Raw genomic sequence first — 22,961 nt, forward strand, 5'->3', positions numbered from 1 at the left:
GTTAGTCACGACTCCTCTGATGAGCAACAGGGTGGGAGTGTGTGTATGGGTGTGTGCATGTGTGTGGCTGTGCATGTGTGGCTCTCACTGCATATCTTCTCCCCTCTCCACAGCCGATTCTCCTTTCAGACTCCAGAAGGCCACAGACCTGGTTGCTAAGGTAACCTAGCGTGTTGACAATGAAAGACGGGTTCACCTCTGTGTTAATCACTGGCTATAGCAATAATGGCTGCCTGAAGGGAGGTGAATGTCAATGGTGGAGTTTGATGGAGGATGAAGCTGTTCTGCTAGCCCCCCAGCCTGCCCTCCCAACTGCAGCTTCATTCACTCAGTACGCGAGGGTAAGAGAGGAGGTGGATTGGATTATTTTTTGAAAGTCAAGCCTCTGACTCTTGCCAGCTTTTATTTATTTGAGTATTTTTCCAGAACGGCCTGTTATAGTGAAATGCACGTTTTCATAGTAAATGCGACATGCGGTTGCAATTATTATTGTATTTATTCAAACCTTTCACTCTGTCTAGAACAGAGCAATATTGCGCTGTCCAAGTGTTCGTGCAAGTGGAATAGATGAATGATGGCAATTGACTAATTGGCCCGAGCCCGAAGCTGAAATGAAATAAAGAGAGCACAGGGCTTGAAGTTATTATGATGATGTAATTTGTGTGATAAAGTTTAAAGTATAGGAATTATATAGGCCTACCATGGAATATGATTTTTGGGTGTGGAGCTCATTGAACAAAAGTACAGCTTTGCTAATTCAAATGATGTGCCCAAAATGTTTTCCCTCAGTCCATGGTAACCTATGTCCCTAAAGGAAGTCAGTCAAAATCGATTTCCTTTATCGTGAGTCAAGGCAGCAAGAAGGAACTCTTACCACCTCTCAGTGTGCCCTTTTCCAACTGGCCTGGAAGCCAGACATAAAAGAGGAACTTTCCCACCAAATTGTGGGGCACCAATCAGGGCCCAGTATGCAAATACACAGACTATTCTGTCAGATGATGGGCCAAAACCATGAACTATATAGTATGTAGTTTTTTCATCATTTTCACATTTGTTTTAGAAATTGTCGAAAAAACCATGAACTAAAAAAATGATGAAAAAACTACATACTATATAGTTCATGGTTTTGGCCCATCATCTGACAGAATAGTCTGTGTATTTGCATACTGGCACCTGATTATAATCGTCGACAATGGCATACTTGTCATTTCTCTTGATTTTTGACGATTCAAAAAAAATATCAAGAGAAATGACAAGTATGCCATTGTCGACGATTATAATCAGGTGCCAGTATGCAAATACACAGACTATTCTGTCAGATGATGGGCCAAAATGCATTGCTATTTTCTTTTCAACATTTGACCTAATTCTTATCTGTAAAATGTCAGGTGGACAGGGTTCTTTCAGACATAAGCCCCTACTGTTACTTCTCAGGAAACAGGGGGAAACAGCCCCTCCCGATGGTCCTCCAGTACCTTGATGACATGGGTCATGAACCTGCCAACTGTCTGTAGCAGAGGCAACCGATCAAGCACACCACACCATTGAGCCAAGGCACCAAGGCACTCATCAGATGTCTCCTGGTGCTTTTGAGTTTTTATTTTTTCTTCAAGCCTTGAAAAGTTAAAAGTAGGCTACTCCAGCATTGAGCTATATAGGAGCAATGGGACGATTGGGACGTGAACATGGAATGTCCATACAGAGAGTCTGATCATTAGACCACTGCACCATCAGTCAGACACACTCAGACAAAGTCTCCTGGTCATTTTGTGTGTTAGCCTTCAGTCAGTAAAGTTGAAACACTCCAGAATTAAACTATAGGAGAACAGGGATTTGAACATGTAGAGCTGTATTAACTGAAGGATATTGTAGCAGTGGCTCACAGCCTCAGCCTGATGACCTCAAAAGTCTCATATCTCCCCTGAGCCATAGGCAATTGCTTTGGCTTAGTGGTTAAGATGTTGGCTTTCCATGTGGGAGACCAGGGTTCGATTCCTGGGTGTTCCACATACAAAAGAATACCTTAATGAATGAAGAATTCACTTCTGGTTCTAGTGTTGTCATGAAAGGGGGCGGGACCAAAATTGCGGCCTTATGGTAAGAAAATCCACACCCACTAACTTTAAGATTTAAGACATCTTTTTAGCTGACAAAGACCAACATGGGAAAATTCTCATTCTGCTACTTTGCCACAACAATGAGGAATGCCCTGACATCATATAATTTTAGCCTAATTGTCTTACTGTACCACTGTGCTGTTTACATCTTATGACTAATAAAGTATTATATTTCAATCAATCCATCCATCAATCAATGATAAAAACAAATTATATAGCCTAGAATCTAGGCATCAACAATCTGGTCGGGCATGTGCCCCTTAATTTGAATAGGCATCACACCTGTGAGGCCTCCACTATGGGGTGAATTTAATGCCATTATTAACTGCGTAGTTTTACAACTTGCATCGTAATTACACTTCACCATAGAATCTCATACGTACGTACTTTTACAGAAACGTACGTCTTTAGAAGGACCTACGTGTTATTTGTCCCATTGTAATCCAATTCACACGTAATTTACAGTTCCTAAAATTACGAATAAAAAATCACGACTAATGAATTCATAAGTACGTAGGTACGTTTCATCCATTACGCCCATCCATTTCTTACTACTAGGTACGTTTCATCCATTACGCCCATCCATTTCTGATATTACGCCCATCATTAAAGTCACGTATCACTCATTACGACCATCTCAATATAGGAGTCATTTTGGCAGTAATCTACCATGGGAAGAAGACGTACGTAAATGGACCAATCAGGGAATGGGGGCGGAGCCTCCGGTTGTTAAGGGAACCGGCACCCCATCTCTGAGGAGGACACCCGCCCTGGTCCCCGGCCCTATCTCGGCCGTCCCTGGTCCGTTTCGGACGGGGGGAATCTCGTTGGAACCGGGCCGCCGTCCCGGACGCGCTCCCGTCGGTCTCGTGCCCAGGTGGGGGTCCGCGGGGCATCTCGGCCGTCCCTGGGCCATTTCGCACGGGGGGAATCTCGTTCGAACCGGGCCGCCGTCCCGGACGCGCTCCCGGGGGTCTCGCGGTGCCCAGGTGGGGGTCCGCGGGGGTCCGCGGCGGAAAGGGGCCTACGCGAGGCCCCGTAGATCTGCTGTTTTCTGGGGTTGGAAAACTCTCAACCAGGGCCTGGGAACCAGGCACCTGCTCTCCGCCGGTCCCCTGGGGTCCCCTCGTATGGCGCCGCACGGTGGCCACGGCGGGTACTGCGACGGAGGGGGGGTCTGAGCCCTGGGTGCTCACAGGCCCAGGCACAGACACCATCTGGGGGGAACTTCTGACCGAGGCCTCGGCCTGGTCGTGGAGACTGCTCTCCAGGGGTCCCTTGGGGTCCCCTCGTATGGCGACGCCCGGTGGCCACGGCGGGTACTGCGACGGAGGGGGGGTCTGAGCCCTGGGTATTCACAGGCCCAGGCACAGACACCATCTGGGGGGAACTGCTGACCGAGGCCTCGGCATGGTCGTGGAGCCGTGGAGCCCTCGTATGGCGACGCCCGGTGGCCACGGGGGGGTACTGCACACTGGGTGTTTGATCCCAGGCACAGACACTCGAGGCTGGACCTGGCCCCTGTTCCCACGCCTGGAGCCACACCACCACTCAGGCACAGGCACCCAACACAGGGACCAGGGGCTACACCCTGGGGACCTCTGCCCGGGCGCCCACACCCGGCCATGCACTACCAACGAACTCCGGGGAGCACTTCCAGGGGGACCCGCGCTCCGCGGGTCCCCGAGTACCCACCTTTAAGCACCCCTCCTGGGCCTTAAGTGGTGGGGTCCCGCGGTCAGAGGGACCGCCCGCCCCTGGGACGCAGATAATAATGGCATTAAATTCACCCCATACGAGTGTCTGTGCCTGGGATCAAACACCCAGTGTGCAGTACCCCCCCGTGGCCACCGGGCGTCGCCATACGAGGGCTCCACGGCTCCACGACCAGGCCGAGGCCTCGGTCAGCAGTTCCCCCCAGATGGTGTCTGTGCCTGGGCCTGTGAACACCCAGGGCTCAGACCCCCCTCCGTCGCAGTACCCGCCGTGGCCACCGGGCGTCGCCATACGAGGGGACCCCAAGGGACCCCTGGAGAGCAGTCTCCACGACCAGGCCGAGGCCTCGGTCAGAAGTTCCCCCCAGATGGTGTCTGTGCCTGGGCCTGTGAGCACCCAGGGCTCAGACCCCCCCTCCGTCGCAGTACCCGCCGTGGCCACCGTGCGGCGTCATACGAGGGGACCCCAGGGGACCGGCGGAGAGCAGGTGCCTGGTTCCCAGGCCCTGGTTGAGAGTTTTCCAACCCCAGAAAACAGCAGATCTACGGGGCCTCGCGTAGGCCCCTTTCCGCCGCGGACCCCCGCGGACCCCCACCTGGGCACCGCGAGACCCCCGGGAGCGCGTCCGGGACGGCGGCCCGGTTCGAACGAGATTCCCCCCGTGCGAAACGGCCCAGGGACGGCCGAGATGCCCCACGGACCCCCCGCGGACCCCCACCTGGGCACGAGACCGACGGGAGCGCGTCCGGGACGGCGGCCCGGTTCCAACGAGATTCCCCCCGTCCGAAACGGACCAGGGACGGCCGAGATAGGGCCGGGGACCAGGGCGGGTGTCCTCCTCAGAGATGGGGTGCCGGTTCCCTTAACAACCGGAGGCTCCGCCCCCATTCCCTGATTGGTCCATTTACGTACGTCTTCTTCCCATGGTAGATTACTGCCAAAATGACTCCTATATTGAGATGGTCGTAATGAGTGATACGTGACTTTAATGATGGGCGTAATATCAGAAATGGATGGGCGTAATGGATGAAACGTACCTAGTAGTAAGAAATGGATGGGCGTAATGGATGAAACGTACCTACGTACTTATGAATTCATTAGTCGTGATTTTGTATTCGTAATTTTAGGAACTGTAAATTACGTGTGAATTGGATTACAATGGGACAAATAACACGTAGGTCCTTCTAAAGACGTACGTTTCTGTAAAAGTACGTACGTATGAGATTCTATGGTGAAGTGTAATTACGACGCAGGTTGTAAAACTACGCAGATAATAATGGCATTAAATTCACCCCATACTCCACTACCCCGATGAGTGTAGCTATAATAAGAGTACACTGAACGTCGACTATGATTATTTACAATTTCTCCAAACTCCAAATACAAGCCCTTTGAGTGCAGAAGCTCATCTCATCCACTTGCCCTTATATCGTCAAAGGCAAAATGATCCTTTAAAATCATGGGGTTAAAATCTTTGGGGGGGCTAGGGGCTGAAGGCACTGTCCCCAACGCATGACAGGGCTGCCATCCTTTAAGGGGAATTCCACTTATTTTCAACATTTTACTATGTCATTAATATACCTTAGAGCTGTTAATAAAAAAAGTTCCCCCATTTTGTTTCCTAGAACTGGCGGTCCGAAAGTAAGTGGAGTACATCTTGATGTCATCAAGATGTACTTCACCATGGGGGGACTTTTTTATTTAACAGCTCTAATGTATATTAATGACATAGTAAAATGTTGAAAATGAGTGGTATTCCCCTTTAAGCACCTTCCATGTGACTCTAGATAGAACGCACTTCAATGAGGACTGTAAGAAATGAGGCTGTCTACTGTAGTTGAAATATGCAGACCAGTTAGTACATTAAACAGCTACAGTTCAATTGTACAACTGCATGAGAGGATTAATGGGCTCCTCTAGTCTAGACATGTGCATTTAGTTTAATAGAGATGATATTTATTTTGATAGCAGTCATTTGTTTTTGTTACAACCATCAACAATGAATGTAATGCGTATTCATGGTGTGCAAATAAAGAGGACGACATAACACAATGGCTTTAAGAGTTTGTTGGTTGCTGGAAACTTGGCCTCGATCACACCTAAAAAACATTTGTCTTGTCCATGTCTTGTCCGTGTTTAATGGCCGCCCCAATGCATTTCCAATGGAAGTCACATGGTTTGACGCGGGGGAGGGGGGCACAACACAGCCATCAAACAAAAATGTTTGGTCAAACCATGTGACTTCCATTGGAAATGCATTGGGGCGGCAATTAAACACGGACAAGACACAAGACAGGTGTTTTTTAGGTGTGAGTGAGGCCTTAACATGAATCCATTAAGTTGCTATCTTAAGCACTAACACATTGGTCAATTTGCTAATGCATTGTAAACACAGTTGTAATATGAGCTGCCCATGTACATCTTAGTCTGTGTACTTGAACTTGAGATACAGCCTGCACACACTACCTGTCTGTCAGAACCAGACGAGGGTCCAGTACTTAGAGATTACAACAATACATATCAAGTACACTGTAACTCAAGTTCAAGTACACAGACTAAGATGTACATGGGCAGCTCATATTATAACAATAGTTAAGGAATTGCAATCTACAATTTAATTAGTTTTAAGAACTCAAATAATCGTGCTTTCTAACAATAATTTTAACATATTATAAAGCATTTTATAATTACTTTACTTCTAAGGTCGTTATTTATATTTGGACAGTGAACACGCATACATTTGTTTATGCAAGTAATTTTAGTGTATTATAATTGCCATAGTTGTGTTATAATGTATCATGATCACTGTTCTAATGCATTAGTGTGATTATAAGTCACTATGTGGTCATTGGGTGCTTGAACTAAAATGTTTTGTTCTTACATAATGTAATTCATTTGACTTCAAGCGTCCAATGGCCACTTATAGTAACTTAAACCACACTATAATGCATTATAACCATGATTATAATGCATTATAATTATTTTAATGTATAACACCTAGGCAAATTATAATAAAACCATGTTCCTGGTTTGAGTGACCAGTATTTTGTTATATAAATATAATTTATTATATTATTAAAGCCATTATAATTTGTTATTAATTGCATTATGAGATGCTTTGTAATGTGTTATGATTATTGTTATAAAGCATGATACTTGAGATGTTATAACTATAATTATACAGTGTTATAAGTAGATAATACTGCATTTAAAGCATTATAGGCATGGGATGCATAGCAAGTGTTACCAATAAGTACAACCATCTGAGGGTGGGAGGGGCAGTGGTTCAGACCTGAGCTTAAGACACTAACTCAACGGATTTATTTATTTTACAACATGATGAAATGTACATGCCATTATATTTTTAAACTAAAGAAAATACAAATGCTAACATAAAACAAAAAAGGATTACAGTGGAATTAAATACCCATTTCCACTCAAGACATTTATGCTGCTGGAAATATACTGTACAAATAGATTTGTCTGTTTTATACAATACAAATAACACTTTCAATTAAAAAAATAACACAGACCTAAAGGTTGATTACAAGGATTAAAATCTTTCAAATGAAGGAGCATCAGTGAAAACATCTCGAAGGACATTGAGAGCGCCATTTTACAACCACAATGCGTATAAAAACAACACCGAGCATGAGGTACAATCCAATCATCGCCAAAGCCACACAAAGTCATTCAGCAGCGCTAGGCTTTATTGATGTAGCCCTCTTTAATTAGGAAGTCATAGATTTTGCGTGTCTTGTTGACGTCAATTTTGATCAACGCCCGGGCCTGTGCCAGCCGCAAGCCGCCCTGCCGCCTGCACTCGTTCAGCAGTGCCTGCTTGTACTCCAGGTAGGCCCCTGGCACCAACCGCACCACCTGACAAAGCTACAAGCACAACACAAGGTTGAGGGTTAACAGGTTGTACTCCAGGTAGGCCCCTGGCACCAACCGCACCACCTGACAAAGCTACAAGCACAACACAAGGTTGAGGGTTAACAGGTTGTACTCCAGGTAGGCCCCTGGCACCAACCGCACCACCTGGCAAAGCTACAAGCACAACACAAGGTTGAGGGTTAACACACCTGTATACGGTAATTTTAACCGATTGAGATCTGAGAACGGTTCTACAAATGTGACCGGGTCTGGCAAATAGGCCCTCATCTCGACCAGAGTTATTTTTCAGTTTTTTACAGATTATTAAAGTACAGAATGTAAGCTTTCATATGATGTATCATTCAATGAAATTGGAAAATATTTGAAGGAGATATGACCATTTTAAAATGATTGTGCCGTTTTACCCAAAGCTGAGAAAATCCCCTTTGAATGTTCACAACATTTCAACACCTAGAGCTGGCTAGCCTACTTTGACTTATAAATGTATACATTTAATTTGCCCAAATCAATAATCTGTTGGAATGAAAACCTTCAACATTCAAACTGTGTTAATATGAAAAAAAACGAAAATCACAAAAAAGAAAAAATCTAGTTTATTTTAGATTTTCTGCCTTTTCATTATAGGCGAGATGAGGACCATTTTGCTAGACCAGGTCACAAATGTCTTCTAAATCAGTAGTTCTCACACTTGCAAGATTGATCAAAAATGTTCAAGAATAGCAGATGCACGAGCTCACAGCGTGGCACGAAGAGACGCAATTGTATGTCTGCTATTTTTTTAATAGCAAACGCAAAAATCTAAAATGACACAGATGCTTTCCCGGTTTTATTGGCTACACTTTATCTTTATTCCTCGCCGGAATTGAAAATATGTTGTTTTGGGCAAAGTATAAATTAGGCTTAACCACTTAAGCTCTATTGAACATTTTTCAAAAATAGCAGATCTACAAGCTAAAACTGTATCACATGTAGCATGTAGATCTGCATTTTTGCACCAAGGAATATGCCCAGAAAAGGAATGATAGCTTGAAAGTTGTGTTCAGACAACAGACAGTATGTAGGCTACCTCTTTTTCCTGTTCATTGAGCTTTTCTGTTCCAGGCAGTCCAGTCAGGTTGAGAGGAGGGGCACTTCTCCGACCAGTCGCTGTAGAACAGGGATTCAACAACAGTCAAGACAGTCAGACAGGGTACACGCCCACTGTATATGTCTATGCACACCTCAAGATAATGTATTGTCAGCTCCATGAAATCCAGTTTATCCCTTTGTTGGCAGTCAAGGCCACTGGCAAATTGTGTAAATATAGCTATGTGTAACCAGACCCATTGAAAGAGTTACGACAATCTTTGATCTTGCTGCGACACGATCACGTTCATGTATCGCAAGTGCTTCATCGACATCCATTGTGTAGAGTGGGATCAACATTGCAGTTTTCGGATCTGGTCTACACTAGAGCGGGTATGGATATAGCCTGTGCTCCTTCAAAATAATTCAGAGTAATTTTATAAATGTATTCATTACTTCTTGGAATGCTTAATTTGGTATATTCACGTTTTACTCAAACTCGTAACTACTACTACTACTACTACTACTCGTCCAGGCTACTCGAATTGGCATTTTTAACAAATTATATTTCAGTTTTTGGAACTGTACAATAGTGTTTGGAACTATTGGTCGCCCAAACGTAAGCATTACTTCCACCTTATTCTTGTTATCTCTGAGCACATTGAAACAGATTCCAAATCTACTATAAGTTGGTTTGCAGATAAACGACTGAATATTGAAAATTATCCTATTTATGCGTTTGGATAAAGGAGGGCAATAATTATGAGGGGAAAGTAAGATATAAGTAGGCCATTGAGAGAGTACTGACAATGGATTTTACAAGGGGGTTTATATAGGTATTCTGTATGGCATGTTAAGATCCAAAACAACTGTTGACGCACAAGATGCTGAGAGGGAATGGGAAAGTGATCTTGAGGTTGAAATTACAGACAAGGTTTGGTGTGAAATATTTGAAAATGCCAAAAAACCTTCTGTGTGTAATAGAGCTTGGTCGACCTAAGAACCATACACCGATTACAGATCTCACCTAGACTTCGCCATAAAATGAATCCTACTCTATCTCCTCTCTGTCTTAAGTGTAAAACTGAAGAGGGAAATTATATTCACTGTATATGGTCATGTCATAAGATTAAACAATACTGGTTGGGTATCATGCATGAAGGAGATCTTCAATATGGAGATTGAACCTGACCCTATGCATTTGATTCTTGGGCTGCCTGATGATAAGATTGTTAACAAGTTCCATATGCGTCTGTTTAATCTCTTAATTTATGCTGCTAGGAAAAATATTCTGTTGGCACAAAATATTCATGCAGTGCATGCCGTTGGAATTCTTAACCTGCCTGCTACGCTCCACAACAGATGCCTTCTATAAAATATGGGACCCATATTTGCAATCTATTGGCCCTCATTTAGCTACCACCTTGACCATAGGGTTCCTTGACAGAACCACTAACCTTGATGGATAGAATCGTCATTCCTTGTTTATTCACTTTATTTTTTAATATTTGTTGTACCTTTGGCTGTGGATATTAATACTGTTACTGTCTTATTTGTATATATATGTATGTGAATACATGTATGTATGATATATATATATATGACTATGTGTTGTAAATTGTATTATTATTTTCTTTCATTTTCTCTGGGGAGTTGTTAACCCATCTAGACTTTCAAGCACCAAACAATGTGTCCATATACAGTATGTATATAGTTTTTGTATTTTATTTTATGGTTCGATGTAGGTAATAAGGTAATAGGTGTGTATATCTGTGTCCTTTGTTCCACAACGTGTCTGAGCTGAGCTGTCTGTCTTTTTTCTGTTTTGTCTGTCATAAAATGTAAAAATCAATACAAATATTATTGAAAAGAATATATATGTATAAGTAGGCCTATGTACTGTACTACATAAGCTGCTTTTTTTTTTAGAGAGTGTTTGTTTGCCTTTTGCAGAGGGACTAGTGAAAACTTGTGTGTGTGTGTGTGTGTGTGTGTGTGTGTGTGTGTGTGTGTGTGTGTGTGTGTGTGCAGCGATACCATACCTGACATTGTGATGGTCGTGACAACGGGAGTGATGCCAGCGTCACTGTGTACAAAGGGGAAAAAATTAATCACTATATGGCACACATGCCTGCGTGTTCTTTATCACTCTCTCTCAATAAGGGAATGACTCATCACACAAACAACCCTTTTTTTTAAGCAATAATTTACAAAACTGGAGAACATCCAACAATAAGGCACTGCCACGCTGGGTCGAAAAACATAATCACAACAGCAGGACTATAATGAAAAAGACAGAAATAATTATTTGGGTTGGTAAGGGTGACATGCAGTACTGAGCATGTGTGCTCTATTCGTCTCAGCATGTCTGGGGGGTTTATGTGGCGACAGAGGTCAGGGTCTGTGGAGAGGAGGATTATAGCTGCCCTTCTAATAAACAGGAGGTGAAAGGGACAGTGGTCTCACATTGCAGCCTGTTTACTGAGCCACTGCTGGCATGCCCGGCCATCCTGGATGTACTGTAGCACATCACACAGCATGGTCCTCTTCCTCCTCTCATCCTCCCGGGCCCTCTTCACCTGCTCGTACACCTTGGCACCTGCCAGGGGATAGACAGTGAGGCAAAATAGAGAACACAGAGAGTTTTAGATTCACCATTCCAAATTAGCTCTATACAAACATATTGCTATCCCAGATCCACTCATGAATGCTCATGTACCGAGCAGATGCAGTGTGCGGGTGTTTTTTCATTCCTTTCAAGGAAAACGACATAAAACCCATTCAGGGAAGTGGTGCCTGGATTGATTAACTATGCAGGCTTAATTAAGAAAAGATAATTTGGTTTAGTACTGTACTGTAGCTGCATTTCATGTCATGAAAGGTGCTATACAAATAAAGTTTTATTATTATTTAGTGTGGTTGACATTGGCGTGACATTGTAATTGGCTGACAATATTAGTGGGAGGGGCCTATGTAAGCAACTGCGGCAAACACACTTTTCTAGTTATTGTTGGTATGGTTATCGTAGAATTTCAAGTCATTACTGACATATTTGTTTGGAAACATCCATGCTCTTTGTATTTCAAAAGGGGATTTGAAAATACCACTGGACAAGAAAAGCTGTACAGGTCCTGCAACAGCTTCCTGTCAGTATTTTTGATGTGCTGCCAAAAGTATTAAAGGATTTTTGAGTGGTGCAACCACTCCTAGAACCAGCAATGTCTGTCTGTCCGTATGTTTAGGGTACCAACAGGGGGCGCTGTTGCACCACTCACTTGACTTTTTAAGCCCCTTCTATAAACAGCTTTTGTCCCCACACGTCTCATGATTTGCCATTGACAATGAAAGGGGAATTCAGGTCAAATGTCCGCTAAATCTTGTCCCCGCCAGTCTCAATATTTGCCATTGACAATTAACGGAGAAATGACATCAGAATTCCGCTAAATATGACATAAATTAAACATCAAAACATTAAACGCCATTGACATTGAAGGGAAACTTTACGTCATATGTAAACTAGCAAATCAACCAACCAATCACAGGCATTCTGATTGGCCAGTATGAGATGATGCATGATGCTGATAAATATGACGTAAATTAATGCCCCATGCATGCATCTCTGCTCTTTGGTGTAGTAATTAGTGGCTAAAGCCAGCCAAATCTGAAACAGTTTAGTTGAATATGTGGTTGGATACCACCAAATTCACTGCAATCTGAAAGTCAAGAGGAGGTGAAAATGGACTCACCACAGAAAGACTTGATTCCTGCTCTCCTGTACTCCTGTAGTCTGTGGATCTCCCTCTGCAAATCAAACTCCACTGGACAGGAAAGGACATGATGGTGCTGGGTGTTAACCACAAGTCTTAACCACAGAAAATGTCTAGTCCAGCGGTTTGAGATATTAGCTCCAGAATCAGACACAAACACAGACAGGTTAGAAAGAAATAATCGCTCGCCCTTCCTTAACAAGCAAGACTTTTGTACACCTACAAGGCGACAGGTGTGTGAGAGAAGACCAAAGATGTGAAGTCTATTGGATATTCACCCTGTACAGACCCATGTCACGAAAGGCTTAAATTAGTAGTACTCTTGGATTTAATGCTGTGAAATGTCTTTTCTGATATTTTAGATTTTATTAACATTTTCAATATAAACACAGATAATTTGTGCTTTTTTGCCTGTCTGTCTGTCCACAAACAATATAACAAACTAGAACTGCACTCTATCGAGTGCCTACTTGCTTGTTGTACACAAGTAGGCCACTAGTGCGCAAGCAGAGCGCGCAAGTACTGTCGACCGCTACAAACTGTCAAATCTCAGCTTCTCTGTGAAAGAACGTTTGAAATATTGAATTATTAGGTTTAGCTATTTGCTACGTACCTAGTTTTTGGAGATAAAAAAGTCTAATTCTAAATTCTAAATCTAATTAACAACAATCAATTACGTAATGTTGTAATTAATACGGATGAGTGACAGCTTGTGGATGTGGATTAAAGGACCCAAAGCCAGGGTGTAATTGGTTTTCGATGGTGACGTAATGACGATATGTTTTAGTGTCGGGAGGATTAAAGGTAATGCCCCTATGTATACATGTATGTAATCTGACACCACTGCCATATCAAGCACAAAGCACAAGTAGTCATTACGTCATATGCTGGCATGGCGCATACGCATCAAACGGCGACATACGCATCGAAGCACTGGACGAAAACTATTACTTGCGCGCTCTGCTTGCGCAAGTAATTAGTCACCGACTGCCTGTTCAAACAAGTCAGTCGCTATGCAACGTTTACATTTTCTGCCATTTCTGATATTGAGATAATATCACAAAAATTAAACCACACCTTTGATACCGTTTAAAATTTTAAACCTAGACCTTTTTAATGAAACTATAACTGTGTTCAATTCACGGTGCCATTTGTCTGGGCACTCCAAACAACACAATTGGCTGTATTCATGGATGGGAAGCTGACATGGGAGGGCTTTCTTTGTCGCAGCAATAGTGACTCCTACAGATTGGCTTTTCAGTAAGTAAAGGAGTGGATCTGGGAGGCATAGCGTGTTCTACTGCATGCCCTCCAGACCAAACTCCTCACTGACATTGATGAGAAGAGGCTGGTGACTCCATGTGTGTCGGAGGAGACATGTGATTGCCTACACCCTCCTCAGGCCAAATAGTAGGAGTTGGTAGTAACAAGGTCTATACAAACTTAGCAACAACTAAAAATTGGCAGGGGAAAAAACATATTCACCTCACAACTCTTCCCTTGTATTATGCTGAATAGACCTGAATTAGGGATGTCGTATATATACGATATTGTAGAACAGCGTTGACTCTTCTAATCTCCGCAACTAAGGAAGCCGACACGATCGGTTTCCTTAATGTAACACACACTACACAGTACACTCCACACTCAAGACTCATTCAGGGCCGTTTAGTGCATTGCACTCGACATAGTGGACATTTTAGCATCCTGATCCTGAAAATAAGTATTTTACGGAATGTGTGCTTGTTTTTATTTAAGCTTTTTGTGCAGAGTGTGCAATGCATATACAGCTCAATACTCACATGCATGACTTTCGATGAATTTGTCATGCTCAGTGGGACCAACCACCCTGGCAAATCGTCTCATAGCATCATAGAGATCCTGAACCTCCTTTGGGTAGCACCGTTCCAGCACTGAGATAGAAACAGACAGTGTGAGCGCCACACACACACACACACACACACACACACACACACACACACACACACACACACACACACACACACACACACACACACACACACACACACACACACACACACACACACACACACACACACACACACACACACACACACACACACACACACACACACACACACACACACACACACACACACACACACACACACACACACACACACACACACACACACACACACACACACACACACACACACACACACACACACACACACACAGTCAGTCTAGGCCTGTGGAAGATACAAAACTTTGATATACATTATCACATTGATTCATCTAAGCAGCATAGTAGATAAATATAGAAAAAAAATCACAAAGTCTCATATCAAATCTGCTCACAGTACCAGTCTTCTTACCCCATATGGAATTCATAACATTGCAGTGGTTTTGGACAGTCATTCACACGTTGCTCTCCTTTAAGGGGAGTTCTGTATGTCTCTGTCCCACATGCATTAGATCACCGTTTCCCAAACAGTGGGTCGGGACCCATTTGTGGGTTACGGAACTTTAGTGCCAACTGAACTGTTCTGTAGTGTCTTCTAAGAGCTAGAACCAGCCCACTCAGATCAAATAAATTACAGCTGTGTGCAGACTGCCGTGTCAGAAGCTAGGCTACTATATAAGCACGGTTATTTCAATACCTGGATACCCTCGGGCTATGAGATCGATGGGAACTACAGGCAGCTCATAGTGCAGCTGTTTCCGTCTCATCATGTAGCGATGTTCTTTGACTATATAGAAGTGTCTATTTGTACGTCTCTAAATGTTTTGATGAATTGAACATGGTGGACCCTCTTGTAAACAAGTGTAATGCTTAATTGGGTCGTCCAATCACAGTTAACAGTCTTTGTATTGAGTTTGTGCTTGAAATGTACTGTAATTCTGCAAACTGTTAATAAATATTTCAATCAATCAATCAATCAAAAGAGAGAGAGAGAGAGAGAGGGGCAGTGCTGCTGAGGCACATCGTGTAGCGCCAGAGAGAGAGAGGGGCAGTGCTGCTGACTATAGCGTTGCACTGAAGTCTGTTGGTCAAACTGCACACACACACACACACACACACACACACACACACAGTCTCCATGACAACCAAGCTGCAGCTCCACAGCTACTCTGGGTAGCCTTTTGTCTTGAAAGACTACAAAGATAAGGGAGGAGGGCTGACTGGAGGCAGGAGGATAAATAAATAAAACATGAGGAGAGCACTCTTCAACTCCCAAACCACAACAACACATCTCACAGGGCAACACCTGGAGATAACAATGAGCAGAAGGAAGGTTTGGACTGGACAAATGCATTCATGGAGTCCCTTGCCATCTGACCTCCGACGCGTGAACCCACGTCATGGAAGGGATTGCATTACCAGACTCGGCAAGATCCAAATTGCGTGGAGCAGATCAATAAAACCTCACGAAGCCCCAATCTATTGTGTCATTAGAACGGCAGTTCTCATTTCATAGACTAGTCTATTCATAGATATACTGTAATTATGCTGTGGCACACTCTGGCACACGTTCCGATTGGACTATTCTCAGCCTTGATCGTAAATATGAGCTCCCACGCCTCAGTTGCCCGAGCGGGCCACGGAGGTTAACGGTGATGGTTATTGCACTGGAGTTGTTTACACGATGCAGCCATAGAAACACAGACACAGAGGCATTCTGGCTGCTAGATAACACATGTGATGCCTTTATGGGAAGCTAGAAATACAGTAGCCAAGTCAATATGAGTGTACTCACTCTGGAACTTCCTCAAGTTTATCAGTCCATGGTCTCGAATAATCCTGCAACAAATTGGATCAAGTTCAGGTTACTTTATTTGTACCTGTAGGTAGATTTGGTTTGCTGTAGTCTTGACACACATTTAACAAACTACACACACAGGTTGCTACAGACAAATGTCATAACGTGCACTATTGTTCAAATAATCACTACTTAAGAGAAAAACATTATAACCACTAAAATAGTGTGTTTCTATTTAAAAATATTCAGATAAAGGTAATTAGCTGCCTTCTAGTAGCTTCTATGCCTTCGACTAGCTTGAGTATGATTATAAGAAGTAAATCATACCCAGTGCCAAAACAATTACCATGGCAACTGTACATTCCAAAAAGTGATGGGGTTTTTAGTCATTTAACACGTCTAAAGATACTAGGGGTGTTTATTGTGTGTGCAATTAAGTCACCTGAAAACATTTGTTTTCCAAACTGTTGTGTCATCATGAGTACATTCAGACAAAACACAACTATTATGTAGCGATATTTGTTATTCGGAACAAGGTCGAACCAGTATGTAAGAAGTATCAATATTCATATATATATATGAATAATTTTAAGTGAAATGGGCCTACACCAAAATCTTGGTTCTGAGGAGGGTGGTGCTGAAGAAAGGATATGGAATCACTCAAATAGTTAGCGGCACGATGACCGCTAACTCACTGCAGGGAGCATGCATGAAATTGAAATCATCAAGTTTCATGCACATGGAGGAGCTTGGAACCACACATGCATTGCCTTCACAGCCAGACATTGAATTCCACAGTGTTCAGGGAGAAACGTGTTAACGCTTATCTACTGATGGATTTATTACCACAGGGATTGGCTTTACATGCACTAGAAGCAGAGTGTAGCAGACTGAGGGGTTCTGTGGAATGACATCAGCTGGAAAGCCAAGCAGTAAAAGATGGCCTGTTCTAGCAACGCCATTTGCTATGCTTTATGTTGGTCGAGTTCACGTGTTATGGATGTTGGGTTATGTACAAATATACAGTATGGGTGCTATAGATTCAAATCATGTTATTGTTTGCACTAAATATGTTAGTATTTTGGTTGTTGAAGCCAGGAAGGGAATTTACTTGCAGTGCAAGACTAAAGGCCTCTTGTAGTGTGTGTTCATTACACAGATTAGATTAATGAATGTATTTGAACCCTAGCATCCCGATTTGCATAAAATAGCAGTTTGTCAAAGCACGTGAGCTTGTAGATCTGCTACAGTATTTTTGGATATTTTGTTTAGAGTTTGCTTGTTAAATGTGCATAATATACATTGTGGTAAACTGTATTAAAGAATCTGAAAAGAAATTAACAGAAAAACAGATTTTTCGCAATCTTTGCCTTACTCTTGAGGCAGACTTAATTTTTTGAATTAATATGCAATTAATATATAATCTCCATAATTAAGGAGGTATGGTAGTTACATGAGGTATGACTTCATTTCAATTCAGCAAATATTGTATTTTGGTGGTCAGAGAGCCCAGAGATCCAGCCCAGAAAGTCATACAGGACAACATAATGTGATGACTTACAATGCCCTCTACTGGTGAATATTATAAATGAGCGGAAGGAAGATGGACTTACTTCTTTCTGCGTTGTCTCTCTTTCAGTCTTGAATGATATATATCAACAACTGCAACCTTGAGCGCTAAAGGAGGCAGATATGGGACAATTATTGTGTTGTAAATGCTTAAGCAGGTGTCATAAATATTTCTTAACAGAAAGAAAATAATCTCAAATAATTAAACTACCATGTAGGATGTCCGAGTCATCATCCACAAAATCAATGTCTTTCAAATCCCATTCAGCATAGTTGTCAAATTCCTACATCGGATACATAGGACAAAACAGGCTTCTATTAATAAAAAATAGAATATAAACCATATATAAAATATAGATCTGTTTGATGAATAAGTAAAGTTTATATCATCTAAGTTAGTGCTCTTTATCATACGAGTAAAAGCTACAATTTCTATGAGTCATTTGCTACAGGGCAGCAATGGACAAAGGACATATTCTCAATAACACTAATAGAACCATCTAGTGGTTATCTCTTACCCTTTGTTTTGACACAGAAAAGAAATCATGTTATGTACAATTCAATAGAAATGAAAATGAAACACACGTGTAAAAAACATAAAACCTCCTCACCTCCATGAAGTCTGCTCTGGCGGGCATGTATCCGGCCATGTCTCGAGAAAGCACAGAGTCAAATGTAGGCCTGGGAGGGTCATCTGTGGCTGTGGTAAGATGGAATATGTGCACACAAAAATGTTAGCACGTATACACCACTCAACAACAACACAAACAAAACAAGACAATGCTGTAGAGGCCCCTGTTCACAACAACGTTGGGAGTGTTTCTTTAAAGAGTAGTATTACTTTGCATTTTTTCATATAAGAATGTACATTGTACAAATTGTATAACAATTTATAATCTGTTCTTAATAAAAAACATATCTGACAAAATAAAAAGTAAAATATTTGAGTACTTCTTCCACCACTGGATAGTGAAACTGGACACACTAACGTTTGAAGGGAATGGCGCCGTCTGGAGAACGAGCCTCCTCCATCTGTCGGAGACTGAGCAAGGTGGAGGAGAACAGTGGGTTGTTGATGAAGTTATTCATGTAGTGGCTTTCACACTCCTCCTTGCTTTTGGTACGCATCTGATACGCCACATCCTGCCTGAGGAGTCAAAAAGACATAATTACACAATGTATATGCCATTTGCGAATGGCATATGGCGAATGGCAAATGGCATTGAGAACTAAGGAACAAAATAAAAGTTCTTTACCATCTCAAAAATCGATTCAAATAGAGGCAAGCTTATATTGGTGTTCTAAAGACTGAACTTACTAACCAGTTCCCAAAACCACAGTCCATAACCGCTTCCAGCAAGGACACCTCTTCCTGTGCTGTCCATCCAGGCTCCAGTACAGGGAAATCTGATGTCTACATACAGATGATGCAGCAGAGATGTGAGACATACACATATTAAAAATACTAGAAGAAGAAATAAGAATTGATTAAATCAATGAATTACCAGCTGCATTGTTATTATCTGCGGGGGTCCGCTATAACTGCCTCTGTCAGTTTCAGCACAGTAGTTTAGGTAGGAAACAAAATTCTCTAAGGTGGAACTATTGTGTTCTGAGTCGTTCGTTTCCGCCCTGACATATTTGCGACACACACACACACACACACACACACACACACACACACACACACACACACACACACACACACACACACACACACACACACACACACACACACACACACACACACACACACACACACACACACACACACACACACACACACACACACACACACACACACACACACACACACACACACACACACACACACACACACACACACACACACAACTTCGGCACCCGCAAGTGAACACATTTGTCCTTGTGGAGTAATTGAACACCATCACCCGATCCCCACCTTATCAATCCATTGAATGGTCAAGTTGTCATGAATTGTCACCCATTGGTCTGGGCCCAGATCGGCTGACACCATGAACTGCAGAGATTATGTTTACACAAACATATTGGAACGATGTAGAAGCACTGTAGGCCGCGATGCACAATGTGAAGGGGGTTGTAGCAGCTGATATTGTGCGTCCGTGCGGGGTTGTGTAATCCCCTGTAGTGTGTGTGTTTTCGTGCGGGCATGTGTGTGTGTAAAGAACGTGTGTTTATAGCCATTAAACATTATAGACATAATAGGCGTAATCTCTGCTAAATGATTTAATGATGTGGAGTGGATAGGGTTAGCACAACACAGGTAGGCTAATAACAGTTTCTGGGTTGTGTGTGTGTGTGTGTGTGAGTGAGTGAGTGAGTGAGTGAGTGAGTGAGTGAGTGAGTGAGTGAGTGTGTGTGTGGACAAGAGGGCTAGTGAAAATGGATTTCAGCTGCTGAAAGGGACCTGTGGTATTTGTTTTCTGTGGCTGCGTAGCAAGTGAAGAAATAAGGTTGACGAAGACCTGAGACCAGATTCTACGTCTTCTACATCTTTCTATATCAGTGGTTCTCAAACGTTTTCATGTCAGTTTTCATATGGTGACACAGATGCGTCTTCCGATCTAAATGGGTTATAGAGTTTGCTGCTGCTGCTGCAGATGCAGGGCGAGATGCATGAAATCTGTTGGCAGTGCGTGTGCGATGGCCAAGGGAAGGATTTTTTTTGCATGGTCCCATCGTTGCTGTGTGGAAATATATAACAATGGTTATATATCTGTTGATACCGGCTGTTGATTGTCTTACAAGAAAAGGCGTTGTGTAAGTCTGTATTGTTATGGAGGTGATTGTGGTGGACACAGCGTGTGGTGTTGATGTTCACGCATGGGCTGGAAGCACGTTGCTGTATGATTATGTTGTGTAAGGGGATCCTAATGCAAGGTGGCTGCAAGGTGCCTGAATAAAAGGGGTTTATATTAACTGTACAATATGTGGAGACATTAGGAGCAGGATAATAAGTCAATAATAACCTTGGCAGAGTACTTAGCAAGTATTGTGTAAAATGCTGAGTAATTTAAGCGTGCGTGTGCTGTGATACGCGAGAGCAAAGCTGTCTCGAACTGCATGGCACTGCTGTCGAATTAGCTCGATGTGTGTGTGTGGTCATTGTCAATGATATAAATGTAAATGTGTATTATTTTGGTCTTGTCTTTTTTAAGTATGTTTTGTATACGTTATTACATAGAGATGACAATGCATTATGTAGGCTACTCTCTGTACAGTTCAGTGAGCTTTGTCTACACTTAGATCGGGTTTTGATATGATGTTTGTATATGTGTGTATGATTCCTTCCCCTGGTGGCCACACAGGGATAGCCTAATCCCTAATGGCTTCACTCTCTGTCCTGAGTGTCACAGCCTTGTTCAAACCCAAATAAGGACTGTCCACAGGTGTGAGAGCATAATATCATTGATTTGTGTCTACCCACTTATACCTCTATATATACCTGTTCTATATGTGTTGCTATTCATATACCTGACGAAGGCCACAGAGGCCGAAACGTTGTGTTTTTGGGGAGCTTTCAAAGCGGTGTGCAGACTTATTCTTCCTTTTGTGGTCAATGATAACAATGATAAACACCAGTAGAATCTTTCATTTCATTTGACTTACCATGATTTCATATCTGTGATCACTCTGATGTTTCTTGTATTCAAATCCTCTGGTGAAACACTGAAAGCAAAACAATGTATTAGTTTATTACGTTATTAAGTAATAATAATTATGTATTACTGACTGCTTCATTATCAGTGCCATTAAGCATCCACACGGCCAGTGACTTAGCCTGGTTAATAAACCAGACCGAATCAGCCGTTGGCAAAAAAAAGTTGCCTACCATACCGCGACAGTGTTGTGTGATATTAGTCTGGCTTATTAGCCAGGCTACCAGTGACTAACCTGAAGGCACAGAAGGAAAGGTGAGGGACCACACTCTGCACACTTGATGTATGGCTCGGTCAGGTAAGATGAGCATCCTCTGCATGGCGGCTTACCAAAAGCATCATCTGGAGAGTAATTGAGTTTGGTTGAATACATATTTAAAAACTTGAGAATACATGGTACTGTTAACTAAACCACTCGTAATACTTCACAGGCAGGTAAAATATGTATGGCCAGCCTATATCACCACCAGGCAAAAATAGTGTCATGCACCCACTGGTAATTTATGATTTTGCAAAGCAAAAGATACCGAGTTGTTGTACGGATCCGCTAATGCCGTTTCAAATTGCATGTAGCGTAATGCGGTTGGATGTTCACAATAAGGTACGAATTGCTCAAATGATCGTCACATGGCAAAAAATTTGTAATATATTGGATTAAAAAAGGCAAAAGTTAGCTAGTATGCTGCTTAATTAGCATAGATAGCTTGTGTCGCTCGTTCGTTCGGTCGACACTGCAGGCTAACAGCTAACTAGCTGTAGTGTACTGCATCGTTTTTAAGTCTGCATTATAGCTTTCATTACTTACTTCCAAAAGACGTTAAATGATCCATAAGATTCTTTTCAACAAAATAATACAGCCGAGCAGTCAATTTTTCGGTTTCAATCTATTTATCAAATTCTACATTCTACAGAAACCTGCGACAGGAGAGGTTTGCCAAGTGAAGAGAAATCGATCATCATGATCCAGGAAAGAAAGGAAAGGAAGAAAAAATAAGTGGTTTAGTATTGTTTGGCATGTTTGCATGACAGTATTCATATTCATATTTTTGTCAGTAAAAAACAAAATATGTTTTTAAATATTCTGATGAATTGAAAATCGAGGACCCTGATGTAAACAAGTCTTGGTTTCATCCTCATAGCTGCTTTTGTTTGAAATGTACCCATTCTACACACATACTGTAATACAATTTTTCATCAATCAATCAATCGATCAATCACTAACCCAAGATATCGTCTATTACTACCCAGATCTAAGAAGAAAAGCAGACCAATGTATTCAGGTGGTTAGGGCGACTTGAATGTATAAAAGTAAACCCATTAACAGTGTCATTCTCCATCCTACCACAAAGTGGTGATCTTGCATCAAACAGTGGCTAGACATTGGCTAATAATAGATCCTCCTGAGCCACTGTGATTTAAACAACATATTCAAAGTATAGTTTATCA

At 42.4% G+C, this 22,961-nt stretch overlaps 1 protein-coding gene across 2 annotated transcripts; it reads right to left on the minus strand.

The window, feature by feature from the left end:
- Positions 1 to 7,118: 7,118 nt before the first annotated feature.
- On the minus strand, positions 7,119 to 22,468 carry tada2a (transcriptional adaptor 2A). Of its 2 annotated transcripts, XM_079514317.1 has the most exons (16): positions 22,321 to 22,468; positions 21,751 to 21,857; positions 21,466 to 21,525; positions 19,778 to 19,855; positions 19,179 to 19,270; positions 18,846 to 19,003; positions 18,468 to 18,556; positions 18,068 to 18,140; positions 17,901 to 17,964; positions 16,285 to 16,328; positions 14,365 to 14,475; positions 12,542 to 12,613; positions 11,262 to 11,394; positions 10,838 to 10,881; positions 8,797 to 8,876; positions 7,119 to 7,721 (listed from the first exon to the last, which is right to left on the minus strand). In XM_079514317.1, the coding sequence occupies exons 1-16, from the start codon at positions 22,343 to 22,345 to the stop codon at positions 7,536 to 7,538; spliced, it is 1,416 nt and encodes a 471-aa protein (XP_079370443.1). In that variant the 5' UTR covers positions 22,346 to 22,468; the 3' UTR covers positions 7,119 to 7,535. The 2 variants fall into 2 exon arrangements, with proteins under 2 accessions (XP_079370443.1, XP_079370444.1); XM_079514318.1 differs by lacking the exon at positions 19,778 to 19,855.
- Positions 22,469 to 22,961: the final 493 nt, after the last annotated feature.

The sequence above is a fragment of the Electrona antarctica genome (assembly GCF_951216825.1).
Source record: "Electrona antarctica genome assembly, chromosome: 11".
Lineage (NCBI taxonomy): Eukaryota > Metazoa > Chordata > Actinopteri > Myctophiformes > Myctophidae > Electrona > Electrona antarctica.